Below are 24,141 nucleotides of genomic sequence, written 5' to 3'. Positions count from 1 at the left end.
AGTTTGCCATCTGATCTCTAGGCAAGCTTTATTGTCAGAACACAAACAAAATAGCACACAACGCTGGTGTCTTTTTTTTTTTTTTTTAAATCGGGTGACTGAAGAAAAAAAAAGAAATAAATCGGGTGACTGTAGATACATGGCTTTATTTCTGGGCCTTCTATTCTGTTTCATTATGTGTGTTTTTGTTACTGTTGCTCTGTAGTGTAAATTGAAGTCAGGTATTGTGGTATCTCCAGTATTTCCCTTCCCCTTAGGTTGCTTTGGTTGTTTGTGGGTCTTTTTGATGGAGATTGTATTGAATATGTACATTGCTTTTGTTACTACAATCATTTTTACACTATAAATTTTACCAGTCCATGAACTTGGAATGTCCTCCCATTTGTATTCTATTCATCAGTTTCTTTTTCTTTCTTTTTTTATTTTGAGACAGTGTTTCTCTATAATGTTTTGGAGGCTGTCCTGGAACTCACTCTGTAGACCAGGCTGGTCTCGAACTCACAGAGATCCGCCTGCGCCATCAATGCTCGGCTCTATTCATCAGTTTCTTAGTCTTCTTCATTGTAGAAATCTTTCACCTCTTTGGGTACATTTATTCATATTTCACTTCTGCTTTTATTAAATATTGTAATTTTTTCTGATTTCTTTTTTAGTATGTTGATTTTGTATCCTGCTACTTTGCTGAAAGTATCAGATATGAGGATTTTCTTGTGTAATATTATGTTCTTGTAAGTGTAGGATGGTGTGGTCTGTAACTAGGGATACTTTGCTTCTTCCTGTCCTCTCTGTATCCCTTCATTTCTCCTTTTGACTGAAGAAATGAAGCACTGATTTGAGAACGAATGGAACACGTGTTCTTATTTTAGGGGACATGCTTTTATTTTTTTCCCCCCATTTAGTATAATGTTACCTAAAGAATTCTCTTGCTTTTACTGTGATGAGGTATGTTCCTTCTATTCCTAGTTTCTTTACAGCTTTTATCATGTAGGGATGTTACTTTGCCAAAGGCCTTTCTTGCATGTTTTGAGAAAATCATCTGTTTTTTGTCCTTAGATCTATTTAAGTGCTGTATTATATTTATTGGTTTGTATACATTAAAATCATCTTTTAATCTACTCGATAAAATCAACTTGGTTATAATATACAGTTACGAATATATGTTCTTGATTTTTGATCTTTAAGATTTTCATTGAGGAATTTTACATCCATGTGTATCAGAGAAATCGGCCTATAATTTTTGTTTTTATTTTATGTTTATCTGATAACGTTGTAGAGTAATATTGACTTTATAATATGAGTTCAGGAGTATTTCTGCCATCTCTTTTTGTAATGGGATACTTTAAAGAACATTCGTGTTAGTTCTTTCACGTCCTTGAGCAGGGAATTCTGAGTTTTTCTTGAAACTAGTACTACTTTAATATCATTGTTAGTTATCAACCTGTTGTTTTTTTCTCTTTTCTTAATTTTTGCAGGTCATAAATTATCTAGAAATGTATTTATTTCTTCTAGATCCCCCTCCTTTTTCAAATTTAGGATGTCACAGGATTCTATAATCATTTTCTGGATTTCAGTGATTTCTGTGGTAAGCCCCCAGTTTTGCTCCTAATTGCGTTTCTCTGAGCCCTTTCTTTCTTGGGTGGTTTTGCTAAGGCTTTCTCAGTTGTCACCGCGTCTCAGTGCTGCTTTTCTCATTTTATCCTGTTCTTTATTTTTTTCTGTCTGTCTATGTCAGGCTTGGTTTATTCTTGTGTTTCTAAAATATTGAAGTGTGTTTTTTGGTTTTGTTTTGTTATCTCTCTTCATTTTTTAAAATGTAAAATCACATAAACTGGTCTCTTAGAACTAACTGCCTTTAATATATCTCAAAGGATTTGTGATTTTGTTTTCAGTTGATTCTAGGACTTTAAGAAATTTTCTCTCTGATTTCAGTGACTCATAATTTTTCAAGAATGTATTAATTAATACATTCTTGAAAATGTGTAGTTTTTCTTGTTATTAACTTGTAACTTCTTCCACTATGGTCAGATAAGATACAAGAATTCATTTTATGTTTGTTCCTAATGCTTTTGTGACTCATCGTACTGTGTTCTGTTTTGAAGAAACTTCTATAGACTTCTGACTAGATTCTGTTTTTCCATAGCTCTTGAATGGAATAAACTGTAAATATTTGTTAAGTGCATTCCATCTGTGATGCCATTTAGGCCTGATATGTCTTTGTATGCTCTACCCAAAGATGATAATTTGGTATTGAATCCCCTGCTATTATTACATATGGATACATCTGGTCTCTTAAGTCAGTAAAATTTGTTTTGTAAAATTAAGTTCACCAACATTCCATAACATTTGAATGATAGAGAAAGTCATGCTTGTGTGAACACATTTCTGTGTCACTATTAATAGGTCTTTTTTAAAAAATTAAGTGTGTGTGTGTGGCTTTATAAATGTGTATGTGTGAGTGTATGCACACCTGTTCCTGTGGGCAGAGACCAGGATTTTTATGTGGAGTGGCCTCTATTGTTGTGCATCTTATTCCCTTGAGACAAGATTTCTCATGACGGGTGGCACTCACCATTATTTATTTATTTATTTCTGCTATAGTAACCACAGCCTAGGATAATCCCCATCTCAGTGCTGGGATTAAAACAGATGGGAGCTACTCCTAGCTTTTTGTGGGGATGATGAGGACCCAAACTCAAGTCTTCATATTGACTCAGCAAACATGGTACCTGAGCCATACCCCACACACCTTTTTTAATGACTCATTTCCTATTTATATTGGATGTAAAACTGTATTTTAAAAATTGTATTATATTTTTAAGTTTTTTAGATGTTAAACTTAATCTTTTAGTGCCTTCTATGTATACCACAGAGATATTTTAACTTTACCAGCATTCATTTTCTTTATTATTTCAAATTTAGCATTGATTCCAAGATAATTCTTGTCTGTAGCCTTAAAAGGTAATCTGTAAATCCATATTTTTTATTTCTCTCATTCATTCATTCATTCATTTATTCATTTCTCAAGTAAATTCCCCCTTTATGGTTTTAATATTTTCTCATATTTCAGAATTGCAAGTCAATTGGAGTTCACCTCCTATTTTCTCTGTCCCTACGTGAAAATTAGTGGTCTCTCTAAGGAACTTTGGTTCCTTTTTTGGAAAATAATATTTTGAAACTAAGGTCTTTGTTCTTTTGTGTCATTGCTGTAGTCACTGTTAGTTGACAAAGCTAGAAAGCACGTCTTTTCATAATGTGTGTATGTGGACATATGCATATTTGAAAATACAGATGCATACATGTACAGATTTGTATCCATTTATTTCTGTCTATGGGTATATGCACTTATGTTTATGTAAAACATAGATTCAATTCCAACTGAAGTAAACCCACTACAATTCTAGCTTTTCCTTTCTTATCTACAACAGTGTGGTATTAGTTTGCATTTTTGTTGTTGTTTTTTGTTTTTGAGACAGGGTTATGTGTGTAACAGCCCTGGCTGTCCTATAACTTGCATTATACCAGACTGGCTTCAAACTCTCAGAGATCCGCCTGTCTCTGCCTTCCAAGTGCTGGGACTTAAAGGCATGTGCCACCAGCCAGGAGCCTAGTTTGCATTTTAATTATTTAAGTAATAATATGTACATAAATTAAGTCCAGAACAATTGTAAAAATCAATTTATGACACAGTGAAAAACAAGTTTATTAACTTTAGTATAGAATTTTAAGAATTTTTATTTTATATTATGTGGCTTAGAGTATGTATAACTTTTCAATGCTTATTTTATTTCCTTAAAATAATTTTGATATAATATATTTGGATCATGTTTCTCTCACTCCCAACTCTTCCCACGTTCTCCACTTCCCTAGCCACTCAGTTTTATGTTTACTCTTTTTTTTCTTTCTCCAAACAAAACTAAAAACCAAATGCAACCTACAAAAACAAAATTTAAAACAATCCTAAGATCAATAAGCCCAAACAAAAGAAAAAATTCCCCAAGACCCAAATGAACAAAGAACCCAAGCAAAGCAAAACAAGAAGTCCACACACATACACACACAAATATGGAGTTTATTTTGTGTGCCCTACCTGGGAGTATGGTTGGTATATCCAGTGACCCTCCATTGGAGAGAACTGATTTTCCATTTGCTGGCAGGTCTCAGTTACAGTTAACATTTTAGTTAGGGCTGGGGCCCTGTAGTCTCTTGCCTCCTCAGTGCTGGGACACTGTCTGGCCTGAACCTGTGCAGGTCCTGTCTCTGTGAGTTCATGTGTGCCTCAGTTTTCTTGTATCTTGGAGTCATCTATCACCTCAGATCTTGAAGTCTTTTGGCCTCTTCTTCTGCATAGATCCTTGACCCCTGAAGGCTGGGCTGGGGTGAGGGAGATTGATGAAGGCATTCCATTGAGGACTGAGTGTTCCAAAGTCTTTCATTCTCTGTACAGTTTTGGGTTGTTTCTGTGTTAATTTCGATTGATTGCATGAAGCTTCACTGATGCTGGTTTAGTGAGGAGGCACTGATGTATGGATATAGCAGCATGTCATATGGAGTCTCACATTGTGTACTATATGGCTTAGAGTATGTAGTATTACTCTGTTGCTGTGATAAAACACTATGGGTAATGAAGCTTCCAAAAGTAGCGGTCTGTACCTATTGAGCAACAGCTCTCTCTTCCTTTCCTCCCCCTTAACTCCTGGCTGTTAGCACTAGCAGCAAACGTTGCTGTGAGTTTGCCTGCTCTGTACATTGCATACCAGTGGACTTGTAGTGCTTGTCCTTTGTGACTAGCTAGTTTTGCTCAGCATGGTCTTTTAAGGTAAGCCATGTTGTAATGTGTGTCAGAATGTCCTTCCCCCTCAAGGCTCAACTGCTCAGATGCTCTATGTTGTTTGTCCATGCCTCTGTTGCTTCTACCTCATGGCTACTGGAACAGTGTTGTGCTGTAAATATTTTCTTTACCATCCCCCTTGTAGATCTTTTGAATTTGTGTCCAGAAGTAGACTTGCTGAATCATATGGTGATTCTATTTTTGAGGTTTTTGAGGAATAATCACACTGTTGTCACTGCAGTTACACTTTCTTATCTTCTTATCCACAGTGCATATGGGTTCTGTTTCTTCACATGTCACTTTCTTAGTTTTTGATAGTAGACATCTTAATTGGTCTGAGGTTCTATCTGATTGTAGTTTTAATGTGCGTTTCCCTAGTGATTAGTGATATTGAACATCTTTGTATGTGTGTATTGCCTATTTGTTTGTCATCTTTGCAAAATGTTTACTCATGTCCTTTGCCTACTTTGTAACTGGGTTATTTGTTCTCTTATTGGCAAATTGTAGGGATTTCTTATTTTAGATATTAACTCTTCTTCAGATATATAAATTTCAAGTACTTTCTCATGTTTGAAGAACAGGTTGCCTTTCTAGTGTTGGTTGTGTCCATTGTAGACCTTCATTCAAATTTTGATGAAGTCACATTTGTTCTTCCTTTTGTTGGCCCACGCTTTTAGTGTCATATGAAGGGAATTGTTAATACATTTCTGAGGCTTTTGTTCTGTTTTCCTCTATGACTTACATTGTGTTAGATCTTATGCTTAAGGCTCTGGTTTATTTAGAGTAACTTTTCTTGTGTGGTGTCAGGTAAGGGCTGTAGTTTAGGAGTTGGGTGGAATCATCTCATTAGCAGAATAGTGCCAGGCTGCCTTCCCACCACCAGGGTGTGGGGCTTGTTTCCCAACAGCTTTCCCCCTTTAATCTGATAGATGGAAAAGAGTAGTTTGAGCAGCTGGCCTCAAGTCACCTCCTGCCTCAGCCTTCTGAGTAGCTAGGACCACAGGATCCTGCTGATGTGATCTGCTAGATTTTCTTTTTAATTTGAGGCATTTATTAGTTTCACCTAGATATGTTTTAGAGTTGATTATTTTGAATACATTTCCTCAGATACCCAGTAGACTCTTTTGTAAGTTAAACAAAAAAACTTTCTGGTAAAATTTTGGTTTGTAATTTTATATAATGAGCCATTTTAGTGTTTGTTTCTGTCTTTCTCATGCTAATATTATTTTTCTGTGCCTTGTTTCCTGTTAATCTGCTTCCCCTTATATCTTTTTAATCTTACTTTTCTTATATTTTACCTCCATTTTTCTGAATAATTTTTCTGAAATATCTTTTACATTTTCTTATTTTTTCTGTCTATCTCTCTATCTCTCTATCTCTCTATCTATCTCTCTATCTATCTCTCTCTCTATCTATCTCTCTATCTATCTCTCTATCTATCTATCTATCTATCTATCTATCTATCTATCTATCTATCTATCTATCTATGCTTTTGGAGGCAGGGTTTCTCTGTAGCTTTGGAGCCTGTTCTGGAACTTGTTCTGTGGAACAGGCAGGCTGGCCTCGAACTCACAGAGATTCTTCTGCCTCCCTAGTGCTGGGATTAAAGGCATGTGTCACCGGGCTCGGTTCTCATGGACATTTTAAACTCTTTTCGTTTTAATTTTTCCCTGACTTTGGTCACTTTTTACATCTTCCAATATTTTATTCATGTCTATGTTTAGATTTTAAATTTCTGGCAAAAGGTAGGTTTACATATCTTCAAATTTTTATTCAAATATATTGTTTACATCTAGGGTGCTGCCTTCTTGTTTTCTTGTGTTTCATGTTTTTCTTTGCATTTATGTGTCCTGATGTTTTTTGGGTTTCCTGACTGTTTTGTGGTATGCCAGTGTGAGTTGCTCATCATTTTTTCCCTGTTGTTTTTGTGGTACAGGAGTACTTTAAAGACTTGTCAATTCATTTGCCCCTCTTGTTTAGTATAACAAAGTCCAGATAGGATTATGGATTTAAAAATTGTTTTGGTGGTGGGAAAGGTTACATATTGTCTGAATTTTGACTCTCTGGTATGAGAGCCCATTACGTCTTAAAGATTATTTCTTAATGGTCCATTAACCAGAGGACATTTTTCTCTTCCTTTTTGTCTTATTTCCCTCTTCTAATAAGCTATGTTTTAAAATCTTTTCTTTTGGATTGTGTTTGTCTTTAAATTCCTTCCCTATAGTTAATGCACCAGTCAACTTGGGTAAGTTTTTAGTATTTTATGACTACATGTAGATGCTGCCTTTTATGATGATGACTGCAGTGATTTAGTCTCATCTTTAACATCATGAATTCTTTTCCTTATAGTTATTTACCCTCTAGTTTTGCCAGCTCCAAAGCCTGTGGCAAGGTCTGTGAGATGGTTGAGGTAAAGCTTTGCACCTGTGGCCAAAGCTCACAGCCTGAATGGACTGAGTTCCTGGAGCCCACATTAAAGTGGAAGGAGATAAGAAATTGTACAGAGTTGCTCCCTGACTTCCACACTGCTGTGGAAGGTTTGTGTCCCTAGTGTTGTACATGTACACGCACAAACACAGACTGTGGCAATGCAGAGGCAGGGCTGGGTATGAGATGCCACTTTCTAGGAACATTATTTTTAATAACAGTTGTTTCAAATTTGGAGCAATTTCTCTTTTCAAGTTATTTATCATCTGTCTGTCTATCAGCTTCTATGTACTTATTGATGGATTTTGTGTGGTTTATTCTTTTTGTCCTGTAGAGTTATGGGAGAAAATACCAAGGGATGGGGGACCTAACAGTCACATTGCTGATCTGTCTGTTCACAAAGCAGCAAGTTTTCAATGTATAACTTTCAATATTTTTCTTTTTATTGAGTTTTAATATACTGTTATGCCCAGATCGTGGAAACCCTCCAAAATCAATATGGAGACTAAGTCCCGTATGTAAATGCAAAGAGCCATTGTTAAAGTTTAAACTGGGACTCTGTGTGTTCAACGAATTAGAATGATTAAGAATCTCAAGCCCATTTAGGGTGGGGTGTTTAATCACAGCAAAGGTTGGGATGAGGGATTTCTAAGGTTAGAATCCCCGATTGGCTGACATTTGTCTACGGGTTGTTGTGCTCAAATTCTGAACCCCCAAAATCGCCAACAGGCCCACTTCGATGCAAAAGCAAAGAGTCTTTTATTGTAGTTGTTTAATGAGCTAACCCCATTAGCTTGGGCCTTTCATCCATTCACGTGGTGGATGGCTGGAGAAAGACCCAAAGAAACTGGGAGGCGGGATCATAAAGGCAGCATAAGGGGAGTTTCTAGGGTTCTGCAACAGTCTCAGGATTGGTGCACTTCCAGGTTTGGGTGACCTGCCCTGTGTTGATTGGTCAACTGGTTGTTATGTCCGTAGGCCCTCCCAGGGTGGTTGCTATGCTCTGCATGTCACTGTAGTGCACTTGTCTGTAAAGCACAGCCAGAGCCAGAAAGCACAGCCCTGCCAGCTAACTTCTGATTGGTTCCTTGCTATGAGGAGGGCATCTGATCTCCTTGTGACCAGGACAGGAACAGCAAGGTAATGCGAGCACATATTAGCCTATCATGGCTGCTAAAATTGGGGTGGTGGTGCTGGTCACTTCAGGGTGACTTGGTGAAAAGTGATAGGTGTGTGTGTTGGGCTAAGGGGCATCAGGTGATCCTATCTACAAGGGTTGGAACTTGGTCTCAGCTTGTGGTGTATTCCTGGAGTCAGGTGTTGCTTTAGGGTAAACTGAAAACTCAGGTCTACTTGAGCCTTGGCATTGCAGCATTGTAGCAAAGCCGTAGGTAAGTGGCAAGTTGCCTTGGGCCCTACTGAAGGGACCAGATCCTCATCCAGCTTTTGTAGTGATGGCAGGCTGCAGAAAAGACTCAGCAAGACAAAGACCCCTGACTCAGCAGTATGTGCTGAACTTCTGACCTTTCCTGACCTTGCCCCTTACTAGGAAGCCAGATACCCTCCAAGTGGCAAGGAACCAGTCCGAGGTTAGCTGCAAGCTCTGCCTGTTCTTTATGGCAACAGTGAGATGCAGAGCCTAGCAGCTGTCCTGGGAGGGCCTTTAGGTCCTTGCTCTAAATGAGTTAATGGGTATCAAGCTCTGGTTCCATGATAAAAAGATTCAGTAGGTCATTTTTTGTTTTAAAAATACTTCCTACTGTTGCTTTAAACAAATTTACTATCTTTCTCTCTTGACCACACTGCTAGTCCTATGTGTACACCGTGTGCACTTAATGCTTTCAGGTCAGCAGGGCAGGGTCCTCTTCTGTGAATTGATATCCTCGTTCTATCCACCTCACAGTCTCTTTTCTGGAGTGGGTGTTTTATTGTCTGTAGGTTTCTTTAAGGTAATTTAATCTGCACCTTAGGGGTTCTTAGCTAACATTTTTGAAGTACCTTAATCAGGAATCTACACTCCAGGGGTAGTTAGTTAACATTTGAAAGACCCTAATCAAGATTCTGTACTCCAGAGGCAACCAGTGCTTCAGTTACTGTTCTCCTCTGTACCAGTGGGTGTATTAATTAGAACAAAACATGGAAGAAGTCATTTTCTACTGGTGAAAGGAGTGATATCTAAGATACATATTTGTTCAAGAATTTCCACAGAGATAAGAATAGAGGATGGGAATTTGGGGAGATCCAGTAGCCTTCTAGCCAATGTAGGGGCTTGGTTTGCTCCTGGCTTAAGGCACCCATAAGTAAGTGAGTGTGTTTCTTAGGCCAGTTAAACAGATGGAGCAACCCTAGCTTTCTTGTCTGTCTTTCCATCAGGAGATCACTGACTCCACACCCTGCCTCCATTCGTTGCTCATGTCTCTTGTCTTCAGCTATGGTACTCTGTATTTGAACCAGACTATTTCCTTTCAATTTCAGGAATTATATTTTATGTGTAATTATGTAATAAGAAAAATGAGTATTTCAGTAATATGAATTATAGTGTGATTTTGAGGCACACAAATTATTTTTTAGTGGCGATTTTCTTACTGTTTTCCAGAGTATTGTCATTATTGCCAGGTTCCCATCTGTGGTATTGAATTGTAGATAGGTAATTTGTTTGATACTTTAGTGGTATAATTAGGCTTGACAACATTTTCAAAGGCTCCTTAATTTTCTTACTTCTTTTATTTTTTGAGATGATGTAATTACATCATTTCCCCTTTCTCCCCTCCCAACTGTCTTGTGCACCCTCCTTTCTTTCTTTCAAATCCATGACCCCTTTTTAAAATTAATTGTTGTTACAAAGGCTTCTCTTTATATTAGTTTTGCTCAATGCTGGCAAACAGTTCTTTTCTTATGCAGAGCTAATATTGTTTAATTATAACATGTAATTCAAGTTACATAGCTTGAACTCATTTACTGTATATTAACTTTGTATAGTTTGTATATTGTACATAATATAATGAATGACATATGTCAAGACTTCCTATAGTGAACACTGCCATCGTATCATACCCTAATGAACATGTACAAGCAGTAGTGCTAAATGATATGATATGGCATATTCAACAGTGAATTAAAGGGCCTTGTCTTCTGCAGTTTTGTGATGTGTGTGGTAAGCCATGATACAAATTGCTGATTCTATTTTATTAAATATTGAAGAAAGAATGCAGCCATGGCCTGATAGTCTAGATTGTTTTCTATATTCATTTGCAGAGTCATTAAACAAAAGTTTTTATCATCTTGAATAGATTATTCACCTTGTTTACTTGTTAGTCTTTTGTTCAATTTCTGTGGGACAGTTTCTTTCTGTATACCCTGGGTGGTCTTCGTCTGGTGATTATTTCAGGTGTGTACTGTCATGCCTGGGTCTTATCTGCTAATTTTAGAAATGTGCTGTGTATGATACAGGTATGCATATTTGTGGCCCTAAGCCATGTAAATAGAGGCATAGTTTATGTGAATCCAGTCAGGTGAGATCCTCCTGCTATGTTTGCCCTCATCTACCACTGTCTGTATCTGCCAAGGTCTGTATAAACAAAGCAGGAGTGTAGGACAAATAAGGTAAAAGTCATCCCCAGTCTTATACTAGTTACATTATCCTACCAGGCAGCAAGATTCTTTTTTTTTTTTTTTTTTTTTTTGGTTTTATGAGACAGGGTTTCTCTGTATTGTTGTTTTGAAGGCTGTTGGTCCAGCCTGGCCTTGAACTAGCAAGATTCTTAAAACTACATTTGGTTTATCCTTTAGTTGTTAGGATCTTTGGAACAAAATGAAAATCAAGGGTAAGAGAATTGGAGATGGAAGTAATATATTTCTAGCTTTAAAATGTCTAATACTATCTACTGGGTACCCACCATCACAATTCAGGTGCTTGGGATGATGTGGACATCAGGAGTTTGGAAAGATGCACAGGTTATGCTCTGATTGATGTGTGAAGCCTTATTAAATTTCAGTTAAATTCGTTTTGAACAATTTTTTTTTCTAGTAATGCTATCTGATCTTGTAGATGTTTGTGAATATTAGACTTGTCATTTTGGTTATATTACCCTTTTACGTTGCCTTTTAGTTTTCAGCTGATGTAAGTGAAATAGGTAATACAAATCAGTTAATATTGGATCTGTTAAGTGTCTATGCTCTAGGAGATTTTAGGAGACAACAAAAAGTTAAGTTTTTAAACAGATGTGCTGTTTATGGCTGTGGCATTTCATTATTCAAATCTTGTTTATGTGTTGCTTTTTAATGAGTCAGCACTCATTAGTGTGCATATATGTAGGTATATGTTATGTCATTGCAGGCCGTATTGACTTAAAGTATATTTCCCTTATTAGCAGTCACCCTGGGCAGGGAGCTATGATGTCTAGGTGGCTCTTTGTATGTGTCCTGTTTGTGACTCATATGCATGCCTTTTATAAAGAGCATTTGAACAGATAAATGTCCACTACTTTTCTTCCTCCCTAAAGCTCTTTTTGTAGTTCAGCTTCACTTCCCCCTACTCCATGCTGAATTGGTGGCTCCCTGTTGCTGAGTACTTTTCTTGCCTTGCTGTGGGGTTGGATTTGCTAGATAGATTATTTCTGTGGCCTGAGGTATCCTACTTCTTCATGTATAAAACAAAACTAGGAACTGAAGTGTATATTTTTTATAATATTACATTTGAAAATATTGATGATCTTTTAAAAACTTGTCTTTAGATTTTCATCTTTTGAGGCTAAGCCTCTGGGTTATACTTCCAATTTCATTAGTATTAAACATTATTCTTATTGAATACTGTATCATTAAACATACTCTATTGCCCTATGAATATGGTCTCTCTTACTTTCTGGGAGCCTACTGAGTCTAATAAGACATCATAGATAAACATGTATAGGATTTATTCATAAGACTGAGCTTGCATAAGTAATTATGTCTTGCATGTTGATAAAATACCTTTGGTTCATATTTAAGTGCATATTTTATGTTAAAATTTACACATCACTAATCTTATATTTTAGTTAATTAAAATGTATAAATCAGTAGTTTTAAGTTTATTCATAGTGTGTGTAGACAGTTCCCCTATCCATCTGCATAGCTCTTTTCATCTTGGAAAATTCAAACTCAGTAGGTTTTAAAAAGTAACTACTCCTTGACCCTGAAAAACAACTGTCTACTCTGGTTCTAGGAGTTTGACCCCCTAAATAACTCATTATATGTCGAATCATGAGTTTTTGTCTTCGTGACAATCTTATTTCACTTAGCATGTTGTATTCAAGATTCCTCCTTCCTACAGTGTGTCAGACTTCCCTAGTATTAAAGTGGAGTGACATGCTACTGTTTATATAGATCACATTTTCCTATTCTGTTTCATGTGTTGTTGAGCACCTGGGTTGCTTCTAAATGTTGTCTCTATAATAATGAATGCTGTGAATAATGAACCATTATGGGTATATAGATATGTAGTGAGAAATATGTTTCATAATAGATACTGGTTTAGTTTGTAGTATTCTTGTGCTGTCTTTGGCTTTAATATTTAGGGCTTACAGGCATTTTCAGAGATATCTAACTTGTTACATGAATACTAGAACATTGACTGCAGTCTTCAAGGTTGTTGAGCCATCTCTCCAGCCCTAATATGGCTTTTATTATGTAGTTTTAGTAGGGACAGAGATCTCAGATCATTAGCTAATTCTCCCCACCTTCTGACAGGGGTTAAGGACTACTGTTTGATGCTATTTCCTCCTTTTGAAGAAGAGATGGTTTGCATAAAGGCTGTATCATAAAGACGTATAGGGATATTTGGCGTATAATATAACTTGTCAGAAGGTCTTTGTTGGTATAACAAAGGTCTATGAAAGATAATAACTCCCGCCCCCACAGACAAGTCTGTTTCTCTGTCTGTCTCACTTTTATTAACAAGGTATCATAATGTTTGCTAGGCTGGCAGGAATTTGCCTCCCTTTGAAATTCAGTCCCTAACCCTCAGCCCCTCAGTAGCTGGGATTACATGTTGTGAGTTACCATGCCAAGTCACAGGTATGTTTGAAGAAAAATGTTTTTTTCTTGGTAGTTAGTTATTCAGTACTTCTTCACTATTATATTTTTCCTCTAACTCCTCATGTTTATGTTGTCTTACATATATTTCTCTTCATTTCTTTTTTATTTGTTGTAGTTATGTACTTTTGCCCCCTACATGTATTCATAACATTTTTTATTCCCTCTGTTTATCACTTATAACTAGTAGTAGGAAGTTGAGATTGGGGTTTGAGTCTCTAGAGTTCTCCTGACACGCCATGTCTAGTATTTTAGAGACAGCGTGTAGTTAATTTGTTAGTGAACTTGGGTCAAAATTACGTAAAACTGGAGATTCACATCTGTTGCAGGATCCTGCCTAGGTCCCGGAGCCTCACTAACTCAAATGAACACACAGGAAACTATATTAATTATGAAGCTATTGTCTGTTTGCTATGGTTTCTAATTAGCTAGCTCTGACTTAATCATTGATCCATAATCACCAATATATATTTATAAGGACTTGTCTTTCCGAGAATGCCAGAGTTTTATTCTCTCCTCCAGGGATCACATCATGACGGAGTCTCCTCACTACATTTCCCAGAATCCTCCTAGACTCCTAGTCCCACCTATCTTGCTTCCCTGTTGGCCAACAGTGCTTTATTCAAACCAGTCAGACACATATTTACAGACTTAGGTCTCGCAACACACATTTTCATGTATAATTGCTTGTATATTTCATTAGTAACTAATTAGTTTGCATTAGGCACTGCTGCCTATTACTATGTAGCTTAATTTAATAGAAAATTGCTCCGATTCCTTTAAGGGAATAATCAAAGCAGTGATCTTTATTAGTCTCCTTTGCTGTTGAATCAGTGTGGAAAACGGACCTCACATTTCTGGTGTGCTTTTCTTTCACAGTGAGGGAGATGAACCTGCAGGACATCAAGGAGGACTTGGAGTGTGATCCAGAGGAGAGCAGCACTCTTTTCATGGGAATTCTTATCCAGGGGCTGACCAGACTGAAGAAGATCCCTGAGACAGTAAAAGCCATTAAAGAGCGTTTGGAACAGGAGCTAAAGCAGATTGTGAAGAGGTCAACCACTCAGGTGGCCGACAGAGGCTATCAGAGGGGAGAGAGTCTCACGGTGGACAACCAGCCAAGGTAGTCTGGTGTTGGCTTCTCTTTCTATTGTATAATTTCTAGGGTGGAGAATAAATAACTTCTATTCAGGTGAGACTATTTTCTTGAGCTGAGAATACTATATTCCATAGATTCTCAGACCAGGCATTGTCTGTCTTTCTTTGATTTGTTGAGAAAATTTAGGCTTTTTGTCCATATTCACAGACATTGAATGAGAGATAATTTGTTTATATTATTTCATTTAGTTTTCACTGTTACTCTGTAAGCTAGTTATTAGTGTCCACATCTTATAATTATAAGAACTGAGGCTCAGAGATAGTATTAGCCCAACCTTATGTTTGGAGGCTGGCTAGTCTTGGAGTTGAGTATATGGCTACTTGATTCCTAAGTCTGTGGTCTTTCCTCTGTCTTTGTTTTCTTCTGCATCATGTGTTGCTATTTGCGAATGAGAAAATATCAGAAAGTTCTACATTCCATCAAAACTATAATAGGACCTGAATGTCCAAGTTTTTGTTTCCTAGGATAACATGGCAATTGTATTCAGATCCCAAGAGGGGCTATTATACCCTGGGAGAACAGGTTTGTCAGGTCATGTTTTGGGGAATAGCAGTCCAGTATTGTGTGGCAGTATTTCAAATTAGGAGTTAGGTAAAATGATCTCTTCATTCTTCCCTCCTTCATTTGTACCATATACCTGACTGACACACACCAGGCATATAAGCCTGCAGTAGCAGTGGGGGGAAAGCGTCAGCGAAGATTTCAATGTATTTGGGGAGTAGAAGGCAAATGGATATGGTGGTGGGTACTCATTATCTCAGTGCTCAGAAGTCTGAGGCACGAGGAGCTCGAGGTCATGGGCAGCTTAGACTACATAGGGAGACACGGTCTCCAGGAAAAAAAGTCACAGGAGAAAAAAGTAATTTTGTTGTTTGTTTGGATGTATGTATGTGGGAGATGGTAATACATAAAGGGTTTTACTTTTCTTAATATGCTACTAAGGAGACTCTGCTGTTTTTACTTAAAAACAGACACTAAGCAGAAATAAGGAGAAAGAATGCTAACTTGGCCTCTGACTTATTTTAATGTTTTGGAAAAGCTGATGTATTCTATTCATATTTTCTGATATCTAAATAGCACTGATACTGACTTAAAAATCCTTCAAAAACAATTCTTTCATGAACTTCATTCAAAAGTACTATAATTGGTAAAGGAACAATAAAAAAGGTTCAAATTACTCTCTACTTGTCTAGAGTTATTGAATGCTTCAAAACAGATGGTTGACCAACATGGGTTTTGGAAAACAGATCTGACAGTATTGGAGCTCCTGGTACCTTATAGTGCTGCCTGCTTTAGATGAGGTCAGTGGTTACAATGCCTAGTAAAAACGTCATGCACATGTGTCTGTCTACATGGCAACGCATATGTGTAATATTGGTGCCTTCTTCAGTCTTCACGTGTTTCATCACTCATGTTGTAATGCAGAGATTGAGAATTGAACTTTGCATTTCTTCTTTTTTTTCTGGGTACCTGTATTTCTGCAGAGACCTTTTGACTCTTTGCTAATGAATACTCTAAAATTCTGCTTTGCTATTTGCTCTGATGTTTCAAGTGCCCAGATGAATAGACTGAACTTTCATAGGGAAATAACATTACTGTAATATATACTGGAAATAAAGCAAAGGGCACAGATCAATAACTTTCCTGCAGCTCTCATTATAGTTGCCCTAAAAGCATAGTGTCTTTCATAGGATTTTGACCTCTTTCTCTTCAATTGCCTCAGCTGTTTCCAGAATTCAGGAGTGGAGATTACATTAGTAGAAGCAGAGCAGAAAGTCAGCTCCTTGCCCCAGGAAATTCTAAATGGTTTTCTGTGAAGAATGAGTCAGCAGCAGACTTTTTTTTTGTTTGCATGCTCTCTCTCTCTCTCTCTCTCTCTCTCTCTCTCTCTCTCTCTCTCTCTCTCTCTCTCTCTCTCTCTCTTTGCTCTTAAAGGTTTTTCTTTCTTTTTATTTTGGTACACAAGGTACGTAGGATACTAAGAAGCAAACAAATGGTTCATGTTCCACTTTCTTCTTTCCTGTATAACATAGTTCCCTTTTATAAAAGTTAAAATCTACATATTTTTGGCCAGAATCCTTTATTATGAAATAAAGCATTACAGAGGAAATAATCACTTGTGGGTAAAACAGATTATTAGATCAAAAACTAAATTTTTGGACCAGGGTTCCAAATAACTGATAATTCTGAGCTGACCTCTGGAAGCTAGTTTTTGATAGTTACAAGGTGCTTTAAAACTCCTCAAGACTTAATTCCCTTAAGTTAATCACAGTCATTCAGAAATGATTAGCATTGTTGCTTCCTATAGAAAGGACATTATCAAGTTATTCCTTGAGGCATGCATGATGCTTATGTGTTGAAACTTTCCTGAGATATTAGTGACATTTGTTTCAGAGGGAAGTAAAATCACAGTGGCATTATTAGTGCCATCATTATTGTTATTTTACTATCTCAAGACTGTTATTGCTGGAGATAGAAGAATCTGTTTTCCTTAAGCAAAATTGGAATATAGGCAAAATCCCTATCCATTCCCAACATGCATATTCTCTGTCTAACCCTAATGAAATAAATTATTCTAAAACATTTATATGCAAATGCAACTCTGAGGCAAGGCATCAGCACTGTAAGTTTCCCTGGAAGTTTCATTGTTCATCTCCATCTTGTTAAATATATTGTGGTTGTGATACATTGCAGGCCCGTTTCCATTTGTCTTATGCAAAGTGAGTTAATGTTGTGTGGTATTTTGCTGGAAATGGAGACGGAATGAGGCTGTTGAATTCCATATTGCATTAATTTATACAAAGCCAGAATACTTTCTTCATCAACTTAAAAAAATCATTTTGATGGCCTACTTTTTATTTTTTATTTTCTAAACTATGCATTTATTCATATTCATAGAGAAATATTTTATCTTTTAGGTTCTTTCATTATCAGTAGTGTTTCTAAACTTTTCTACACTGGTAAAGGGAAATGCTCAGCAACTATTACACTGCACTTACTGACTTGGTAAGTGTTAACAGGATGACAGGTGCCTTGCCAACCTAGCACAACCATTTGCTATTTATTGTTCCCGTCAAAGGCAAGGCAGTGTCTTCAACTACAGATGGCAGTGTGGCCACAACCTCTGTAGTTTAGAACCAATTTCTTCAAGTTTTGTTTCGTTACTGTTGATTATTTCCAAAAATCTAGCCAATGAGATGTTCATATCATTATTGTATCAAAGAAGCCAGAAGAAATTCTATAGTAATTCACAAGTACCAAAAATAAGAGGAAAACATTGAAGGAAAAAGTGTTCTTATAAGTATTGAAACTTGTCAAGGATAAGGAAGTGAGCCAGAGGAGGTAGATAGTGGTGATTGGATTGTATATGACAACTACTCTATTTGGTGTATATCTAAAGGCAAAAGCTCATTACAGGCAGATGCTGAAGGCCTGCTGCACTGTAAATTGTTGAACTGGAAGAGGACAGGAAGAATTGGATGATGTTGAAGCTTCTATGGGGATCATTCATAAAACTAAATTTAATATAGAAAAATGTCATAGATTTATAAGGCTTTGTTTTTTTAATAAAATTTTATTATGTATAGCTTTATGTATGTATTTGGTTATTTATTTTTTGATTATACCTAGAAAGAAGAGAAGAAAAAAATAATTTGTCCTATTTGGTCCATAATTTTACATTCTAGTGGAGTACCCACTAGACTCATAGTAATTTTTGAATGAAAGAATGAATACCACATAGAGTGAATATTTGCTATGACCAGACACTAAGCTAAATACCAAACAGTCAGACGTGGCACTGTCTTCAAGGAGTTTAAAGGGAAAGAAAGGTACCCTCAGATCAGTAGATTGTTGCAAACTATAATAAAGGTGTAGTGGACAAGCAGAGTCAAGTAAGGCAGCACTTGTTGCTTATGCTAGTTGTAGTTGTCAAGCTCATTCATTTGATAGCACTGGCTTGTTTTTCTAGTTGTGCAGTCACCATGATATTAACATCTCAAATGTGAGAAGGAAAAGAACCAGAGCCTTGCCTCTCCATTTTCACAGTTTACGCTGACCCCAGTGACTTATTCAAGTGCACTTTTCTTAGAGGTACACATTTTCATGTATGCTCCCTTGCCAATACATTATATTGCCAGATACTTTTATATTTGCCAATCTGAGAGGTGAAAAGTGACATTTCTAGTGTGGTTTGGGTTTGTTTTTTCTTGTTATGAGTGAGAGCACAGTTTTTATTTATGTAACAATAAGTTGCTATGCTATCTGGATTATGTCTGGATGTAATACTTCAAAATAATCTGGTTAGGGGATAGGTGCAGAACACAAAATCAGATGAAGGAGACTTACTGAGTAAGGGTGCTGGGTTAAGGTGTTTCATTATCTTGTTACTTTCAGTTTTTTGATGTTTTTCTCTGTATACATATAGGCCACACAGATTATACACAGCTAAGTGAGTAAAAGTTTTTTTGTTTTTGTTTTTGTTTTTGTTTTTTTTTTTTTGAGACAGGATTTTTCTGTATAATATTGCTAGCTGTCCTGGAACTCATGTTGTATGCCAGGCTGACCTTGAACTCACAAGTGATGGGACTAAAAGTGTGTGCCACCACTGCCCTGCTGTGACTAACAGTTTTTAAACAGAGTAGATAGTCTAGAGGAGGGATTTTGCTACTCAGAAATGTACACAGATTTAAAACCCTTAAATTATTTCTCAGATATACTAGCTATTATTTTAAAATTGTAGTTGACAGTGTGTAACTGATACCACAGACAGAAAACCACAGATATGTGAGGACTACTGTGTGTCTACATGGTTCTGAAGGAGAGCCACATACATTAAATCCGATCCTACTTATTGTGCTGGATCACAGTGTGCTATTCACTCCTTTCATTTTTGCCTGCTATGGGTCTGTCCTGTAACTGATTGACAGAGTAGCTCTGTGCGTGCTGAATAATTCTAACACCGATCATTACCCACTTTATAGTTACAGATTTTTTCAAGGTTAATATTCATCTCATTTCCCACCACCTTCCCCACCACCTGTCTCTCAGCCTTTGAAGACTAGCATTTTCAAAAATGCATTGGATTATCCCTATAAAGTTTAAAAATATATACCTTTACAATATTTTTAAAATATGGGGTTTGGAACTCTGTAGGAGGACCTACTGCTTTGAAAGGGCATGCTTTTAAAGTGACTTTATCTATGAGGAAGTCAAAAGGCTCATATCCCAAGGTTAAAGTACAAGTATAGTATTTGTGGAGGAGAAAAATGGAATATTTCTCGTGATTTCTTTTAGACCTGTGGCTGGAATTAGGCATGTGTTTCCTTTTCAAATAATTAGCATTTCCTTTTCATCTCTTCTTTCTATGTTAGGTACTCTTCTTCTGAGTGTCTAAAATGCAGGACTTGGTAAAAACTGGTTACTTTATTTTGAGAGCTGCTTTGAAGCAAGGTCAGACATTTGTCCTTGTGGCTTCTTGTAGCCATTCTCAGGCACTGCATGTAGCACCTGGACATGCTTCGAATCAGGAAGGGCCTCGATGTGATTTAGATGAAGAGTTAATTCAAATCAAAGCAGGCGGGAAGCAAGTAAATTTAACTTCGGTGATTATGATTCCATTTGATTGAATCTCTACTTGTGATTACACATGTCAGTGAGAACATGCTTTAAATATACCCAGCTATTAAATATTGAAGGGTTTGAAGAATGAACCAGGGACATAGTGAAGAAACTCCATCACTCTTTAACGAGCATGCATCACTCATTACTGTACTATTTGTTTTTAAACAAATGAAAGGAAATAGTTGTTTTGATTGTGGGACTTATGTTAACCAAGGTGGATAATTCATTACCATGGATGATCCTAAGTCTTTGTACTTTTAATAACTGGCAGCTCTATAACAGATGAAGTGAGTCAGTAATGCCAGTATGTTCACGGTTATTTTGTCTTTCTGGTTGTACATTGTCTTTTGCTTTTAGTCTCTAGAAAAAGGACTTGTGGTTGATTGGGCTGGAGTTAATTCTCAATGATAAATTTCTTAAAGCTTTATTTTGCATCTGATAGTTAAAGACCAAGCTGTTCTTGTTATTTCTTGTATATCAGGTTTAAATTAGAGATTGGATCAGTTAAGGGAATAGTGTTTAATAGTAATAATAATAATAAGGGAATAAGGCCATTTCTTTCATGGATTGTTGTAACTTTATTTCAGTGTCATCCTTCATGCTGCATCAAAGTCACCTCACAAACAGACAGATGGATAGAAAAGCACTCTTATCAACTGAGAATTTCCTCTTGGTGATGAGTAGGAGTAATGCAGGTGTGATCAAAACCTCTTCATTTATAGTTGAGGCTCTCTGGACCCTCTAGCTTTTGGCCTACTGCTTTGTTAGGCCTAGTGAGTCTGTAAGATGGGGTTAACTTTGTGTTTGTTGTATGGTGTAAGATCGTGCCTGTTACTTTGATGAAATGAATAGCTGTAACAGAGACAGAGAAGAGTATTTTACCGGGGAGTGAGGTGGGAGGTGGATGCAGAGCCATGGACTCTGTGAGATGATTCTGAGGCTGTGTGCAAAGCAGGCTGCCATCTGGCACCTCACCTAGGTAAGTCTCACAACTGTCCTCATCACAGGAGGTATATTACTACTAAGCCACTCCAGACTGGTCCTAAGAAATGTAAAATCTGAAATAACGTGACACTTCAGACAGCTTGCTGGTGGCCGACGTAAGATTAGAAGTGGAGTCTTTCACTGAGTATCCTATTCTCTTGCTGCATGCCCCCTGCCTTGTGCCCCTTGGTAGGCCTCTCAGAGGTTACCGCACTTGTTCAGAAGTGGTCAGCAGCCATGGGGGAATGGGTCCTATTACCTCACTTGAGACTCAAACCTAGTTATTTCAAAAATTCCTCAAGTGACCTTGTACATTTGTGCACTGTGAGTCACATACAACCACGTACTAAGAAACCTGAAACCTTAAGATTCGTTGTCACACAGCAGAAGGCTCATGAGTAGTTGTTTTTAATGTTGCGCTGTTATGAAATACTGTTTTTGGAATAGGGAGGATGCCTTTAAAAGAGTGACATTGATATGTCCATTCAAAAGGAAGAGGGACTTAACTTACCTTCTAATTTTGGTCACTAACTTGCCACATATTAGAATTAGTTCATTCAAGGAGAAGCCTGATTTGACAAGGAGGGAAGGATACAGGAAAGAACTGACTAGAGCCAGGACCATTCATTGCTACTCTTCATTCACTGTGTGTTGTTAATAGTGTCCTCTTCTTTTCATAGTGCAGATGGAGGATTCGTCAGCATTCTTCAAATAGTGTCTTTTTTTAAAACATGAAGTAATAAGTGGTAAAAAAGCATCTCTGCCTCTTAGAAGTCACTTATAGATAACCTTGAAGATTACATGGAGGCTGTGTCCTGATACTCAGTGTTTTTGTGAAGTATAGACCAATAAAGCTAAGACCTTCTTGTTAGGATGCAGTTGATGACTGACTTGTTTTAATGTTCATAGAAAATATTACCCGAGTCCAGTACTTCCTTAACTTCTAGGGCACAACAGTAGGGAATAAATATCCATTGTCTGCCAGTGGGAAAGTATAGAACCCTGATGTTAAGGTCTCAGCAGATAAATAGTGGAACAGAACCAGTTTTTCTTCATTGTGTGTCTACTTTGTGACCAAGTTAGGCAGTTTCTTGGCTGCCGACTTGAGTTTTCTAGCCAAATAACTAATCCAAGGTTCCCGGGATGTTAAATTTAGATTCAGATAGTCTTATCTCTCCTTAAATATTGAACAGTTTTCACAGCTTGATGGAATGCCTTTGCACCATGATTTCTTGTGGTCAAGTGTAAGCTCCCTGACAGTTCTTAGCCCTCTGCCTTTTTGCACAGTGGCAATTGATGATGGGAGCCACAGGGAAGTTCCAAGTAGGAAGTTAGGAGAAGCCCTGGGAGGATGAATGTGTTGCCCACATGTTTAGAAGAAGGCTGGTTTTTTGTTTATTTGTTAGTTTTTTTGGTAAATGTTTTATGGTAGCTTTTTGAGACAGGGTCACTACATAGTCCCGGCTGTCCTGGAACTTACCATGTAGACCAGGCTAGCCTTGAACTCAAGGAGATCCTTCTGCCCCTGCCTCCTGAGTGTTGGAATTAAAGGTATGCGCCAACACCGCCCAGCAGAAGGCTGTTTTTATGACCTGCAGGTAATTGTATATATGTTTAAAGAGTGAATGCTTCTATCTTGATACTTTTCTCATGTTTTTTGTTATAAAGTAAATTGTATTGTACTATTAGGCAAGTTAGTTCTGAATGCGTATCTTTCACCTTATAGAACTCATGCTTTGATTGATAAAGTTGTATTTTTGAGAACATAATTTAGTGAGGAAAACTTTATTATGGGCTTCTAAAATTAGTAGAGTATAACATATAACAATCATTTGTGTGTGTGTGTGTTTGTTTTTCAAGACAAGATTTCTTTGTAGCTTTGGCGCCTGTCCTATAGACCAGGCTGGCCTTGAATTCACGGAGATCTGCTTGCCTCTGCCTCCCGAAGTGCTGGGATTATAGGCGTGTGCTATCACCTCCTGGCTATAACATTCATTTTTGTACCACTTACTGTAATCTTCCTCCTCTTACTCATATTTGGGCGACTTCATTCCTTCATTCAACAATATACCTTCACTGACTGCTGGATATTATGACAACTACTAGTATGCAGAAACAGTGAGTTAATAGTGTAGAAGACAAGAGGCAGGATTCGAGGAACATATACTAGTTTGAGGACTGTTCCATAATTCTCAGATGAGACATTTTAGAAGGTGGCAGGGTAGCAGTGACAGTGGAGTGAAGAGACTCACAGGGATTCAGTGAATACTTAGATATGAGGGAGGAGAGGAAGCGGAGATTGTTTCTCAGGACAGCTGTGAGTGCCTATATAACATGGACAACGCTGTCTGGGGGAGGATATGGTGAGTTCCATTTATGTCATATTAAATCTTAGGTATGTTGTTCACTCAGGAGAGTGACCCAGGAAGTATGCTGGAAAGTCCCTGTAGATGAGAGTGAAGTTGGTGTGACGTGCGCACTTACTAAGAGAGACCTGAGGGTGCAGAAGAATTCATGGCATGCTATGGAGGAAGCTTTACAGATGGAGCTACCAGGGAGGAAAGCAGCAGCCTTGGAGTGTGAGGCAGTGGAAGACTGGAGAAGGGGGGGGGCAGTGAAAGCAACTGGTGCAGCTCCTTGAGCCAAGAGTGTCTGGACACAGCTCTACAGTAACCAGAGCAAACAGCTCGCTGCTACTCTGCAAGAGGTGTTTTAGTGTCTGAGCAGTAATGAAATGCTTTGTGTAGCAAGGAGGCAGAGGCAGGGTAGACAGTTCTCCTGGCACTCTTGCCAGCCTTGGCTCCCTAGAATTGTAGTCCAAATGTCACTCTGAGCAGTACTGATAAATTTTCCCCCCTTTCCCTAGAAGGAAACATTAGGATAAATAATTTCCTTTGTTCTATTCTTGTTTATGAGCTTTGGACCACTCATAAAGTGGGTCTCAGAAGATGAAAGAGATTATCAAACAGAACCTTTAATGTAGTTCCTGGCATATTGTGAGTAATGAGTAAAGAGAGACTGCCACCATATTTGTCATCTGTATGTCAGCACC

The 24,141-nt window shown here is 37.5% G+C and overlaps 1 protein-coding gene across 4 annotated transcripts in view; it reads left to right on the top strand.

The window, feature by feature from the left end:
- Exoc4 (exocyst complex component 4) overlaps positions 1-24,141 on the top strand; it is a 695,598-nt gene that overhangs the window by 66,952 nt on the left and 604,505 nt on the right. For all 4 annotated transcript variants that reach the window (XM_040728511.1, XM_040728513.1, XM_040728515.1 and 1 more), the window contains exon 6: positions 14,204-14,447. In XM_040728511.1, coding sequence (XP_040584445.1) covers positions 14,204-14,447 — 244 coding nt within the window. The remainder of the gene's footprint in view (positions 1-14,203; positions 14,448-24,141) is intronic.

This window comes from Mesocricetus auratus, unplaced genomic scaffold (assembly GCF_017639785.1).
Source record: "Mesocricetus auratus isolate SY011 unplaced genomic scaffold, BCM_Maur_2.0 Super-Scaffold_100019, whole genome shotgun sequence".
Lineage (NCBI taxonomy): Eukaryota > Metazoa > Chordata > Mammalia > Rodentia > Cricetidae > Mesocricetus > Mesocricetus auratus.
This window is presented reverse-complemented; position numbering and strand designations above follow the sequence as displayed.